The 14,361-nt window shown below is 43.2% G+C and overlaps 1 protein-coding gene and 1 long non-coding RNA gene across 3 annotated transcripts in view; one reads left to right on the top strand and one right to left on the bottom strand.

Annotated features, from left to right (window-relative positions):
- Positions 1–14,361, bottom strand: part of wdr17 (WD repeat domain 17) — a 42,040-nt gene that overhangs the window by 4,336 nt on the left and 23,343 nt on the right. The window contains exons 20-31 of one of the 2 annotated variants that reach the window (XM_072384035.1): positions 14,056–14,120; positions 13,283–13,415; positions 13,112–13,200; positions 12,688–12,787; positions 12,473–12,612; positions 8,443–8,554; positions 6,942–7,083; positions 6,620–6,722; positions 6,430–6,531; positions 3,750–3,848; positions 1,360–1,427; positions 1,057–1,154 (exon numbers count right to left, since the gene is read on the bottom strand). In XM_072384035.1, the coding sequence (XP_072240136.1) occupies positions 1,057–1,154; positions 1,360–1,427; positions 3,750–3,848; positions 6,430–6,531; positions 6,620–6,722; positions 6,942–7,083; positions 8,443–8,554; positions 12,473–12,612; positions 12,688–12,787; positions 13,112–13,200; positions 13,283–13,415; positions 14,056–14,120 (1,251 nt within the window). Of the gene's footprint in view, positions 1–1,056; positions 1,155–1,359; positions 1,431–3,749; positions 3,849–6,429; positions 6,532–6,619; positions 6,723–6,941; positions 7,084–8,442; positions 8,555–12,472; positions 12,613–12,687; positions 12,788–13,111; positions 13,201–13,282; positions 13,416–14,055; positions 14,121–14,361 lie in introns of both variants that reach the window. The other variant, XM_072384034.1, reaches the window with a different exon arrangement.
- On the top strand, positions 8,835–9,803 carry LOC140305265 (uncharacterized). The gene is made up of 4 exons (XR_011915344.1): positions 8,835–9,077; positions 9,170–9,282; positions 9,422–9,532; positions 9,720–9,803. It is a non-coding gene; the product is annotated as an uncharacterized lncRNA (long non-coding RNA).

Here is a 14,361-nt window from a genome sequence, read left to right on the forward strand (position 1 = left end):
AGGAGACAGGTCAGCTGAGAGGTCAGGAGAGAGGTCAGGAGACAGGTCAGCTGAGAGGTCAGGAGAGAGGTCAGGAGACAGGTCAGGAGACAGGTCAGCTGAGAGGTCAGCTGAGAGGTCAGGAGAGAGGTCAGGAGAGAGGTCAGCTGAGAGGTCAGGAGAGAGGTCAGCTGAGAGGTCAGGAGACAGGTCAGGAGAGAGGTCAGGAGAGAGGTCAGGAGAGAGGTCAGGAGAGAGGTCAGCTGAGAGGTCAGGAGACAGGTCAGGAGAGAGGTCAGGAGAGAGGTCAGGAGAGAGGTCAGGAAAGAGGTCAGCTGACAGGTCAGGAGAGAGGTCAGGAGAGAGGTCAGCTGAGAGGTCAGGAGAGAGGTCAGGAGAGAGGTCAGCTGAGAGGTCAGGAGAGAGGTCAGGAAAGAGGTCAGCTGAGAGGTCAGCTGAGAGGTCAGGAGAGAGGTCAGCTGAGAGGTCAGGAGAGAGGTCAGCTGAGACGTCAGGAGAGAGGTCAGGAGAGAGGTCAGCTGAGAGGTCAGGAGACAGGTCAGCTGAGAGGTCAGCTGAGAGGTCAGGAGACAGGTCAGGAGAGAGGTCAGCTGAGACGTCAGGAGAGAGGTCAGGAGACAGGTCAGCTGAGAGGTCAGGAGACAGGTCAGCTGAGAGGTCAGGAGACAGGTCAGCTGAGAGGTCAGGAGAGAGGTCAGGAGAGAGGTCAGGAGAGAGGTCAGGAGAGAGGTCAGGAGACAGGTCAGCTGAGAGGTCAGGAGACAGGTCAGCTGAGAGGTCAGCTGAGAGGTCAGCAGAGAGGTCAGGAGAGAGGTCAGGAGAGAGGTCAGCTGAGAGGTCAGCTGAGAGGTCAGCTGAGAGGTCAGGAGAGAGGTCAGCTGAGAGGTCAGTTAAGAGGTCAGCTGAGAGGTCAGGAGACAGGTCAGCTGAGAGGTCAGCAGAGAGGTCAGGAGAGAGGTCAGGAGAGAGGTCAGCAGAGAGGTCAGCTGAGAGGTCAGCTGAGAGGTCAGCTGAGAGGTCAGGAGAGAGGTCAGGAGAGAGCCACGCCGCACACACCTGGATTCTGTGTCCGGTGAAGCAAGACAGCTGAAGGTCCGAGTGGCTCGGCAGGTTGGAGCCCGTCACATAGTCGGCGCCACAGAGGACCAAAGCGTCTGAGAGACGGAGGGACGTGTTAATGACTGAAACAGCTCAATGAAGGCAGCTCTGAAGGTTTGAAAGACCCAGATGAGGCGCCTTCCTTCAGCAGAGATAAACTGAGAGTTCACAGGTAACAGCTGGTTTTTATTCATCATTTATGGAGCCCCGCAGCACTTTCTCTCTGCTGCCGTTGGACATTACAGAGTCAGCACTTGTTACCTGAGTCTGCAGGCTGGATTCTCCTCTCGAGGCAGCTGAACTTTTCTCTGCGAGTCTCTGACGGAGTGCTGCTGAAAACAGACAAATGATGAGTGTCCAGGTGCTGTTTATGTCCAGCAGAGCGCCGAGGGAGCCCCCCAGCACCTAAAGAACGGCGTCCACTCACTGTAAGACACTCTGATCTGATGGGTGAATGCTCAGTAAATCCAACCTCAGCTGAACAACAACAACATATTACAGCGAGTCATTATTTACTGAACTAAAAGTGAGACAGAAGCAGTGAGTGGAAAACTAAGTGAACCCCTCTCTTTTCCCCACATTCTGCTGTAGATCTGCTGCTGTGTTTGGGATCTTTGTCCTGTTGATGAGCCAGTTTCAGCCCAGCTTTAGCTGTGGGACAGATGGCCTCACATCTGACTCTAGAATACTTTGGTATCCAGAGGAGTTCATGGTGGACTCAATGACTGCAAGGTGCCCAGGTCCTGTGGCTGCAGAACCAGCCCAGATCATCAGCCCTCCACCACCGTGCTTGACAGCTGGTATGAGGTGTTTGTGCTGATATGCTGTGTTTGGTTTCCTCCAAACGTGCTGCTGTGCATTAGGACCAAACATCTCCACTTTGCTCTGGTCTGTCCAAAGGACATTGTTCCAGAAGTCTTGAGCTTTGTTCAGATGCAGCTTTGGAAACCTAAGCTGTGCTGCCATGTTCTTTTTAGAGAGAAGAGGCTTTCTCCTGCAGCCCTTCCAAACCAGCCATCCTTGTTCAGCCTTTTTCTAACTGTGCTGCCATGACCTTTAACCTTTAGCATGCTAACTGAGGCCTGTAGAGTCTGAGATGTAGCTCTGGGCTTTTTCACCTTGGGGTGACCTTTAACCATTAGCATGCTAACTGAGGCCTGTAGAGTCTGAGATGTAGCTCTGGGCTTTTTCACCTTGGGGTGACCTTTAACCTTTAACATGCTAACTGAGGCCTGTAGAGTCTGAGATGTAGCTCTGGGCTTCTTCACCTTGGGGTGACCTTTAACCTTTAACATGCTAACTGAGGCCTGTAGAGTCTGAGATGTAGCTCTGGGCTTTTTCACCTTGGGGTGACCTTTAACCTTTAACATGCTAACTGAGGCCTGTAGAGTCTGATATGTAGCTCTGGGCTTCTTCACCTTGGGGTGACCTTTAACCTTTAACATGCTAACTGAGGCCTGTAGAGTCTGAGATGTAGCTCTGGGCTTTTTCACATTGGGGTGACCTTTAACCTTTAGCATGCTAACTGAGGCCTGTAGAGTCTGAGATGTAGCTCTGGGCTTCTTCACCTTGGGGTGACCTTGCTGGGACGTCCACTCCTGGGAAGATTGACAGCTGTCCTGAATGTTTTCCACTTGTGAATAATCTTTCTCTCTGTAGAATGATGGACTCCAGATAGTCTGGAAATGGCCTTATAACCCTTCCCAGACTGATGGGCAGCAGCAGCTGCTTCTCTCAGATCATTGCTGGTGTCTTTCCTCCTTGGCATCGTGTTAAACTGACAGAACTCCTGCTTTTATAGAGCTGCTCACACTGACTGAGGATCAACTTCAGGCGAGTTGTTTGACTGATATTTTGTGGCTGAAGGAGCCCAGAGATTAAAAGACTGAGGTCATGAACAGCAATATTTCAGCTACCAGCAGATATCACATCCTTATTTCTATCCAACTGAGAATAAGGGGTTTTCCACTCTTCACCACTTTGCTGTTTTCCTCTCACTCATAAATGATTAGAAATGTATGTTTAGGGTTAGAATTAAGGAAATATTGAAGAATATAAATGTCCATGGTTTAATTTCACATCTGTAACATGTTTATAGTCGTGTTTCCCATCCTTCACTGAAGTTTCAAACCGCTGCTGTTTGATGTTTCACTACAGATTACTCTGGATATGGGTTCAGGTCTTCGTGTAGCTCGCTGTTCCCTGTTCCCAGACCTGAGGTCAGCGTTTGTTTGTCTTCTCATTCGTTTCTTAGCGTTGAAACACAGATCGTTCATGACTTTTAGTGGAAGCACTTTACATCAATCTGCATTCAGCAGGGAGAATAAACCCCTCAAGCAGCTGCACATCGGGTTCATGCCGTGTGCTCAGCTGATTGAAAGTGGTTACTTTAACTGAAGTGGCTCCATGCTGCCTGCCATGCATCCAGCCCCTCATCAGGAAGCTCTCCTCACAGCTATTACAACCCTCCTCATCATCAGTCCGAACAACACTTCTCCTGAGGAGCCCCTCTTCACATCTCTGCCGTCCGGTTGCCTTGGAAACTGGCCTCATCTTCAACAACCTTCTTCATCTCTTAGACCCCTGTTCATCGTGGCCCTGATGTTTCATGAGGCTGAACTTCACAGCAACATTTTCTCTGTTGAACCTACTTGCTGCTGGTTTGTGTGCAGGACCTCCAGGCATCCAGCTCCTCGGACAGCTGCTCGATCTTCAGGGGAACACACACCTCCCTCCTCTTCAACAGCTGACTGGGAACACACAGAAAAACACTGTGACGGCAGCATTAATGCAGAAAAGTTCACTGAGATTTTACAGCAACATATGCTGCCTTCAAGGCCACATCTTTTCCTGGGACGTCCCAGCATTGTTCAAGCAGACCATGGAAAACCACATTCTGCCACAGTCCAAAGGCCTGGCTGAGGAAGAAGAGGTACGGGTGCTGGACTGGCTGCCTGCAGTCCTGACCTGTCCCCAGCAGGGAAACAACCACCCCCCCGCCCTGCTGCACACCTTAAGACCTGTTTAAGGAGGAATGGGACAAAATAACAGCTGGAACTCTGCATCACCTGGTTTCCTCAGAGTCAGAACGGCTTTAAGTGTTGGCAGAAGGAAACAAAGTGTTTGGTCATTATTTGGTATAATTTGGTCATTATTTCGTATATTTGGTCATTATTTGGTCATTATTTGGTATATTTGGTCTTTATTTGGTATAATTTGGTCATTATTTGGTATATTTTGATCATTATTTGGTATATTTTGGTCATTATTTGGTGTAATTTGGTCATTATTTGGTGTAATTCGGTCATTATTTGGTGTAATTCGGTCATTATTTGGTATAATTTGGTCATTATTTGGTGTAATTTGGTCATTATTTGGTATATTTTGATCATTATTTGGTGTAATTCTGACATTATTTGGTGTAATTCGGTCATTATTTGGTATATTTTGATCATTATTTGGTGTAATTCGGACATTATTTGGTGTAATTTGGTCATTATTGGTATTCAGACGTGTTTGCAGGAAGAATGGGACAAAATAACAGCTGGAACTCTGCATCACCTGGTTTCCTCAGAGTCAGAACGGCTTTAAGTGTTGGTGGAAGGAAACAAAGTGCTTGGTCATTATTTGGTATAATTTGGTCATTATTTGGTGTAATTTGGTCATTATTTGGTGTAATTTGGTCATTATTTGGTATATTTTGATCATTATTTGGTATAATTTGGTTATTATTTGGTGTAATTTGGTCATTATTTGGTGTAATTCGGTCATTATTTGGTGTAATTCGGTCATTATTTGGTATAATTTGGTCATTATTTGGTGTAATTTGGTCATTATTTGGTATATTTTGATCATTATTTGGTGTAATTCTGACATTATTTGGTGTAATTCGGTCATTATATGGTATATTTTGATCATTATTTGGTGTAATTCGGACATTATTTGGTGTAATTTGGTCATTATTGGTATTCAGACGTGTTTGCAGGAAGAATGGGACAAAATAACAGCTGGAACTCTGCATCACCTGGTTTCCTCAGAGTCAGAACGGCTTTAAGTGTTGGTGGAAGGAAACAAAGTGCTTGGTCATTATTTGGTATAATTTGGTCATTATTTGGTGTAATTTGGTCATTATTTGGTGTAATTTGGTCATTATTTGGTGTAATTTGGTTATTATTTGGTGTAATTTGGTCATTATTTGGTGTAATTCGGTCATTATTTGGTATATTTTGATCATTATTTGGTGTAATTCGGACATTATTTGGTGTAATTTGGTCATTATTTGGTGTAATTTGGTCATTATTTGGTGTAATTTGGTCATTATTTGGTATATTTTGATCATTATTTGGTATAATTTGGTTATTATTTGGTGTAATTTGGTCATTATTTGGTATAATTTGGTTATTATTTGGTGTAATTTGGTCATTATTTGGTGTAATTCGGTCATTATTTGGTATATTTTGATCATTATTTGGTGTAATTCGGACATTATTTGGTGTAATTTGGTCATTATTTGGTGTAATTTGGTCATTATTTGGTGTAATTTGGTCATTATTTGGTATATTTTGATCATTATTTGGTATAATTTGGTTATTATTTGGTGTAATTTGGTCATTATTTGGTGTAATTCGGTCATTATTTGGTGTAATTCGGTCATTATTTGGTATATTTTGATCATTATTTGGTGTAATTTGGTCATTATTGGTATTCAGACGTGTTTGCAGGAAGAATGGGACAAAATAACAGCTGGAACTCTGCATCACCTGGTTTCCTCAGAGTCAGAACGGCTTTAAGTGTTGGCAGAAGGAAACAAAGTGTTTGGTCATTATTTGGTCATTATTTGGTGTAATTCGGACATTATTTGGTATATTTTGATCATTATTTGGTGTAATTTGGTCATTATTTGGTGTAATTCGGTCATTATTTGGTATATTTTGATCATTATTTGGTGTAATTTGGTCATTATTTGGTGTAATTTGGTCATTATTTGGTGTAATTCGGTCATTATTTGGTATATTTTGATCATTATTTGGTGTAATTTGGTCATTATTTGGTATATTTTGATCATTATTTGGTGTAATTTGGTCATTATTTGGTGTAATTTGGTCATTATTGGTATTCAGACCTGTTTGCAGGAAGAATGGGACAAAATAACAGCTGGAACTCTGCATCACCTGGTTTCCTCAGAGTCAGAACGGCTTTAAGTGTTGGCAGAAGGAAACAAAGTGGGAAAAGATTGACCCATGACACAGAAATCAGTCACAGAAAGAGCTGCCGGGACAGAAGCTCAGGATTTAAAGCCTTTGATTGAACATCTCACAGAGCTGGGTCTACCTGGTGTATTCGTAGAGCGCAGGAACGATGCTGGAGTAGTTTCTTCTGATGGCCAGAAGGCCTCCAACGTAACCACACAGGATCAACAGCTCACTGCGGGCTCTGTGCACACAAACACGCACGTTACAGGCAGAAGAACCCTCAAACAGCACATTAATGCAGTGAATAACGCAGTAATAGATGTTCTCACTCAGTCAGCTTGGTCAGGATGAGGCGTTCAGTCCGGATGTAACTCATCAGGTCCAGGATTGGATGAACTCTGTCCACTGTCCAGTCAGATCCAGCCAGCTGTTCTGGTGAGTTTCCAGTGAATCAGAACATTATAAAGACAAAAAGATGACTGTGTGACCCAGTTAGTTTTATCGCATGTCTGGAAACCAGTCGCTGAAGACAACATGTTATAATTATTAACGTTGTCCTTGTTGAACGTCTGGTTTGAGTATTTTATTGCTGTTTTCCCTCTAAACTCTGAGCTAACACATCAAAAGCAAACGTCACAACGCCGTCAGTACCTTTAACGTGATCTATCCCTATCTGAAGGGCGTTTTCCGGCTCAGCGCTCAGCAGGTGGAATTTAACAGCAGAAAACAAATCTCCGTCAGTCACGGCTGCTTCGGCCAAATCCGCACACTCCTCCATCGAAGGGAGGCCGCACTTTAAACACAAGCAACACGTAGGTTAGCATCATCCTGGTTCCTCCTGGTTACCCTCAGTCCTCCTGCTTTGGTTCTCAGCTGCACCTCCAGGCCTGTCTCCACCTCAGCTGCAGCCACTTCCTCAGTTTCTCCGTATATAAACAGATTTACAGCCCTCTGGATATCCTTTTGTCTGTTTTTACTTCTCGTTTTCACAGTTGAGTTAATTACGAGTTTTTTAAATAAACCTCAACTCAAGTGTCCATCTTCACCAATCGAGACCTCAGCAGCACTAATGTCATATAAGTCCAACATCTTGGTTAAATAGCTGGGTGCTATACCATTTAAATCTTTAAAAGTAAGTAAAATAATCTTTAAATCAATTAGAAAATGGACAGGCAGCCTCAGCGTTTGGGTTTTTTTTAGGTCTTTTGGAGGAATTTTCCAAATTTGACATAACTGATAAAAACTGGAGTTGACAGCTTTGGTCCCTTACTTCGCTGATTTAAAATAACTTTCTGAAATCACTCCAAGAGAATCGGTTAAACCATTCAAAGGGGAACGATTCCCACTTCCTCAGTTTCTCCGTATATAAACAGATTTACAGCCCTCTGGATATCCTTTTTGTCTGTTTTGCCATCTAGTTTTCACAGTTGAGTTAATGAGTTAATTACCGGCTCTGCCACAGTTTTAGTTTTTTAAATAAACTCAAGTGTCCATCTTCACCAACCGTAACTTTAATCGAGACCTCAGCAGCACTAATGTCATATAAGTCCAACATCTTGGTTAAATAGCTGGGTGCTATACCATTTAAATCTTTAAAAGTAAGTAAAATAATCTTTAAATCAATTAGAAAATGGACAGGCAGCCTCAGCGTTTGTTTTTTTTAGGTCTTTTGGAGGAATTTTCAAAATTTGACATAACTGATAAAAACTGGAGTTGACAGCTTTGGTCCCTTATTTCGCTGATTTAAAAGAACTTTCTGAAATCACTCCATGAGAATCGGTTAAACCATTCAAAGGGGAACGATTCCCAAGTACAATCATTTCAGTTTTCATTAAGGGTAAAAAATAGACAGTTAAGACAGTTAAACAGAGACTTCAGAGGAAAATATCTGGATGTCATCAGCAGAACAATCAAAGGGAATAATTGTACCAACGTATATAATGAAAACAGAGTAGGACCCAAAATGGACCCTTGAGGTACGCCACAACAAACAGGGGCTGAGGAAGAGGAAAGTTCCCCCGTGGATACAGAAAAAGATTTAAAAAACAAAACCGTGCCTTTAAAACCAAGACGTGTTGAAGTAAAAAGAATATCGTGATCGACTGTGTCAAAGACAGCAGAACAGAGTCAACACTTCAGTCAGCTGACTCACCCTCTCATGGAGTTGGTTGATTTCAGCAGCACTTCCTGGGTAAAACGCACACAGCTTGGCCAATAAAATGTGGTTGTCTGGAATCATTCGCAGCAGGTCAGCTGAAAGCTCCCTGAAAATTAAAAATTAAAAGGATAAGAGGTTTAGTTTGAGATTAAACCTAGATTAATGTAAAGTTGTGCACTGTGGCCACGAAGGAGACTTTAAAAAAACTTCAGTGTCTGACTGATCTGAAGTTTGGCTTCCACAGAAGTTGTGCCTGTAAACCCACGGTTATTACAGTTAGCAAAGCCACCGTTGTTACAGTTAGCAAAGCCACTGTTATTACAGTTAGCAAAGCCCTGGTTGTTACAGTTAGCAAAGCCCCGGTTGTTACAGTTAGCAAGGCCACGGTTATTACAGTTAGCAAAGCCACGGTTATTATAGTTAGCAAAGCCACGGTTATTACAGTTAGCAAAGCCACGGTTATTACAGTTAGCAAAGCCACGATTATTACAGTTAGCAAAGCCACGGTTATTACAGTTAGCAAAGCCACGGTTATTACAGTTAGCAAAGCCACCGTTACTACAGTTAGCAAAGCCACTGTTGTTACAGTTAGCAAAGCCACGGTTATTACAGTTAGCAAAGCCAATGTTGTTACAGTTAGTAAGCCACGGTTATTACAGTTAGCAAAGCCAATGTTGTTACAGTTCGTAAAGCCACAGTTAGTAAGCCACAGTTATTACAGTTCGCAAAGCCACGGTTATTACAGTTAGCAAAGCCACCGTTACTACAGTTAGCAAAGCCACTGTTGTTACAGTTAGCAAAGCCACGGTTATTACAGTTAGCAAAGCCAATGTTGTTACAGTTAGTAAGCCACGGTTATTACAGTTAGCAAAGCCAATGTTGTTACAGTTCGTAAGCCACGGTTATTACAGTTAGCAAAGCCAATGTTGTTACAGTTCGTAAAGCCACAGTTAGTAAGCCACAGTTATTACAGTTCGCAAAGCCACGGTTATTACAGTTAGCAAAGCCACCGTTACTACAGTTAGCAAACCCAGTTATTACAGTTAGCAAAGCCACCGTTACTACAGTTAGCAAAGCCACTGTTGTTACAGTTAGCAAAGCCACGGTTATTACAGTTAGCAAAGCCAATGTTGTTACAGTTAGTAAGCCACGGTTATTACAGTTAGCAAAGCTAATGTTGTTACAGTTCGTAAAGCCACAGTTATTACAGTTCGTAAAGCCAGAGTTAGTAAGCCACAGTTGTTACAGTTAGTAAGCCACAGTTATTACAGTTAGCAAAGCCACAGTTATTACAGTTAGCAAAGCCACAGTTATTACAGTTAGCAAAGCCACGGTTATTACAGTTAGCAAAGCCACGGTTAGTAAGCCACAGTTATTACAGTTCATAAAGCCACAGTTAGTAAGCCACAGTTATTACAGTTAGCAAAGCCACGGTTATTACAGTTAGCAAAGCCACAGTTATTACAGTTAGCAAAGCCACGGTTATTACAGTTAGCAAAACCACAGTTATTACAGTTAGCAAAACCACGGTTATTACAGTTCGTAAAGCCACAGTCGTTACAGTTCGTAAAGCCACAGTTAGTAAGCCACAGTTATTACAGTTAGCAAAGCCACAGTTATTACAGTTAGCAAAGCCACGGTTATTACAGTTAGCAAAGCCACAGTTATTACAGTTAGCAAAGCCACAGTTGTTACACTTAGCTTCACAGCTAATCAAACAGGAAGGTTGTGATAGGTGACATGACAGCAGTTATCAGCCACCAGCATGTGTGCATGTTTGTGGCAAACTGGGCCTCTGGTTTAGTGTTGCCTTTATTCTTGTTTTCTTTCTAAACATTGATTAGCTTTCCACTGGGTAATAGTTCACTGATTACCTCAAACCTGCTGATCTTTGATCTCAGTAAATATAAAACCCAGGTTCTGTTGCACAAGCTGTGTGTCTTGCTCCACCAGTCATTTGGATATCCTGCGTGTGAAGTGGGAGTGTTTTCATACGTCCTCTCCTTCCTGTATTCAGGTCCTCTTACGTATATCAGTTTGAAATGCCTTGAAGGTGTCCTTTGATCTTTATTAAAACTAAAAACTCTCTGTGAACTTTACTAATTGTAATAACTGTGAACTTTACTAATTGTAACGACTGTGGCTTTGCTAACTGTAATAACGCTGGCTTTGCTAACTGTAGTAACGCTGGCTTTGCTAACTGTAGTAACGGTGGCTTTGCTAACTGTAACAACCGTGGCTTTGCTAACTGTAATAACCGTGGCTTTGCTAACTGTAATAACAGTGGCTTTGCTAACTGTAACAACCGTGACTTTGCTAACTGTAATAACCGTGGCTTTGCTAACTGTAACAACAGTGGCTTTGCTAACTGTAACAACCGTGACTTTGCTAACTGTAATAACCGTGGCTTTGCTAACTGTAATAACCGTGGCTTTGCTAATTGTAATAACCGTGGCTTTGCTAACTGTAATAACCGTGGCTTTGCTAACTGTAATAACAGTGGCTTTGCTAACTGTAACAACCGTGACTTTGCTAACTGTAATAACCGTGGCTTTGCTAACTGTAATAACCGTGGCTTTGCTAATTGTAATAACAGTGGCTTTGCTAACTGTAATAACAGTGGCTTTGCTAACTGTAATAACCGTGGCTTTGCTAACTGTAATAACCGTGGCTTTGCTAATTGTAATAACCGTGGCTTTGCTAATTGTAATAACCGTGGCTTTGCTAATTGTAATAACCGTGACTTTGCTAACTGTAATAACCGTGGCTTTGCTAACTGTAATAACCGTGGCTTTGCTAACTGTAATAACCGTGGCTTTGCTAACTGTAATAACCGTGGCTTTGCTAATTGTAATAACCGTGACTTTGCTAACTGTAATAACAGTGGCTTTGCTAACTGTAATAACTGTGGCTTTGCTAGTTGTAATAACCGTGACTTTGCTAACTGTAATAACAGTGGCTTTGCTAACTGTAATAACCGTGGCTTTGCTAACTGTAATAACCGTGGCTTTGCTAACTGTAATAACCGTGGCTTTGCTAACTGTAATAACCGTGGCTTTGCTAACTGTAATAACAGTGGCTTTGCTAACTGTAATAACCGTGGCTTTGCTAACTGTAATAACCGTGGCTTTGCTAATTGTAATAACCGTGACTTTGCTAATTGTAATAACCGTGACTTTGCTAACTGTAATAACAGTGGCTTTGCTAACTGTAATAACAGTGGCTTTGCTAATTGTAATAACCGTGACTTTGCTAACTGTAATAACCGTGGATTTGCTAACTGTAACAACCGTGGATTTGCTAACTGTAATAACCGTGGCTTTGCTAATTGTAATAACCGTGACTTTGCTAATTGTAATAACCGTGACTTTGCTAACTGTAATAACAGTGGCTTTGCTAACTGTAACAACCGTGACTTTGCTAACTGTAACAACAGTGGCTTTGCTAACTGTAACAACCGTGGCTTTGCTAACTGTAATAACCGTGGCTTTGCTAACTGTAATAACCGTGGCTTTGCTAACTGTAATAACCGTGGCTTTGCTAACTGTAATAACCGTGGCTTTGCTAACTGTAACAACCGTGACTTTGCTAACTGTAACAACAGTGGCTTTGCTAACTGTAATAACCGTGGATTTGCTAACTGTAACAACCGTGGCTTTGCTAACTGTAATAACCGTGGCTTTGCTAACTGTAATAACCGTGGCTTTGCTAACTGTAATAACGCTGGCTTTGCTAACTGTAAAAACCGTGGCTTTGCTAACTGTAATAACCGTGGCTTTGCTAACTGTAATAACCGTGGCTTTGCTAACTGTAATAACCGTGGCTTTGCTAACTGTAATAACCGTGGCTTTGCTAACTGTAATAACCGTGGCTTTGCTAACTGTAATAACCGTGGCTTTGCTAACTGTAATAACCGTGGCTATTACTTTACTTGGGACATTTCTTCAAACATAAGAACAACATAAAACAAATGTGTCAACCGTGCTAAATACGTTTAGTGAAGTGATCGTGTGCGGAACTGTACCATGTGGGGGTGGTCATGTACTTCCTGGCCAACAGTTCGAGGCAGTAAGCTGTGCTCTGATTGGCTGCCTCTCCCAGGACGAGACCCACACAGGCTGCCAACTCCAGCTCGTTTCCTCGGATCAGGCTGGATATGGCCAACTGGAAACAAAACACAGATTTACACACACCTCGCTGTGGCTGGACGGTGTGTGTGCAAACCAGCGTGATGCGCACCTTGATGTTGTCCACGGCGAGGTGGCAGCATGCCGCCAGGACGGAGCATCCATCCTGGAAGTACCACTCAGCCAGTTCCTGACTGACATTATGGAGGAGACTGAGGAGGACAAAGCAGACGCCGGTCAGAGACACCAGTCCTCCGGTATAAGCGAGATAAGTTCCATCAACTGTTAGCAGGCGGTGAGAGAGATGCTGGAGATATTTAGTGTCTGCACATCTGATCATTAACCATCAAACTCAGGATGAGCGAACACCTCTGATATGTTTTCTGTGTTCAGCTGTAGATAAAATGCCGTTTGGTGAGGTTTGGATTCTGTTTTTATTCACAAACACACTTTAAAGCTGCCAAACTGCTCAGTTGTTGGATGTTTTCTCCTTTAACCTCAGAGCTTCCCGTCTTCACTGTATCAGGCTGTGTTACCTCTGGTACTGTTGCCTGTTCTCCACGTCGTTTGCTGTGTGGTGAACTGATGAACTTTGCGGGGCACGAATGTTTCCTTCACACGCTCCCTGAAGACAGCCAGAAATATGTGTGTCATCACCCCGGATCGCATCGTGACTCATTCATCCCTCAGCGCCCTCCTCTCCGTACCTGAGCGATCAGTAAGGCCTCCAGCAGTTGTCCTCTGCCGGTGAAGAAGGTCACCAGCTTCTTGATGTCGCCGGTGGCGATGCAGTACGGGATGGCGTCGTCGTTGTCCTCGGCCATCAGCTGGTCGGCGCGCCTGCACCAGCGGCACATGATGAACAAACACTGAGTAAATCTGTGACATGTTTAACTCCTGAAGAGGAATAAAGCAGAAGTCTGTGTTTTAATATGAAATAAATGAGTTCATCTCAGAGGGACACAGAGAAGTTCTGCCATCTTTCTCATGAACCTACAGGCTTCACTGTGGTGTTTCTGGCCTTATCGTAGATTTATGACTCAGATGGGAATGATGTCACAACCAGGCTGACATCACTTCATGAACCGGTCGGGTCTGCAGAACCGGTCCCTGCTGGTTTCCTTATTAGCTTAACTGTTGTTGCCAGTTATTACACTGTAATAAAGGTACGTTTCCGTAGTTTCAGCCGCTGCTCCTCCACAGAAAGGAGTCAGCTGAGGTGGTTCCTCTGGTTAGGATGCCTCCTGGGAGGAGGCCCCGGGTCAGAACCAGAACCCACTGGAGGGATTATATATCCCATCTGACCTGACTCAGTTTTAAAACTTTATACGTTGTTTTTGCTCTACTTGAAATTAAAATAAAGGTTTAAATATCTCCGCCACGGAGGCATGAAACCGGGCCGAGACCCAACTGAGAAAGATTCAGTTTTTCTCTCTCATCTCAGCTGAATTGACCTGAAAATGAACCACCAGGGTTTTACCTCTGCATGAGTTTCTTCCAGTACTTCATGGACACGCCTGGCGCCACAGATAAGGCTTTTTCCCACTGAAACGACACGAGTCACAAAGTCAGCAGAACCGAACCACGACAAACACTGAGCGAACAGCTCATTTTAACAGAAAGGTCCTTGGAAACACAAGCTTTCTGCTCCATAAATAATCTGATAATGTCAGAAAGGGGCTGAAGCCTCGGTTTGACAGCGATCTCACATCTGAGAAACACATTTTAACTGTTGTTCAGGCCTGTTTTTACCAGTTAAGAAGCATCTCTCAGACCAGGTCACCGA

Source organism: Leuresthes tenuis, unplaced genomic scaffold (assembly GCF_036924035.1).
Source record: "Leuresthes tenuis unplaced genomic scaffold, fLeuTen1.0.hap1 SCAF_4, whole genome shotgun sequence".
Lineage (NCBI taxonomy): Eukaryota > Metazoa > Chordata > Actinopteri > Atheriniformes > Atherinopsidae > Leuresthes > Leuresthes tenuis.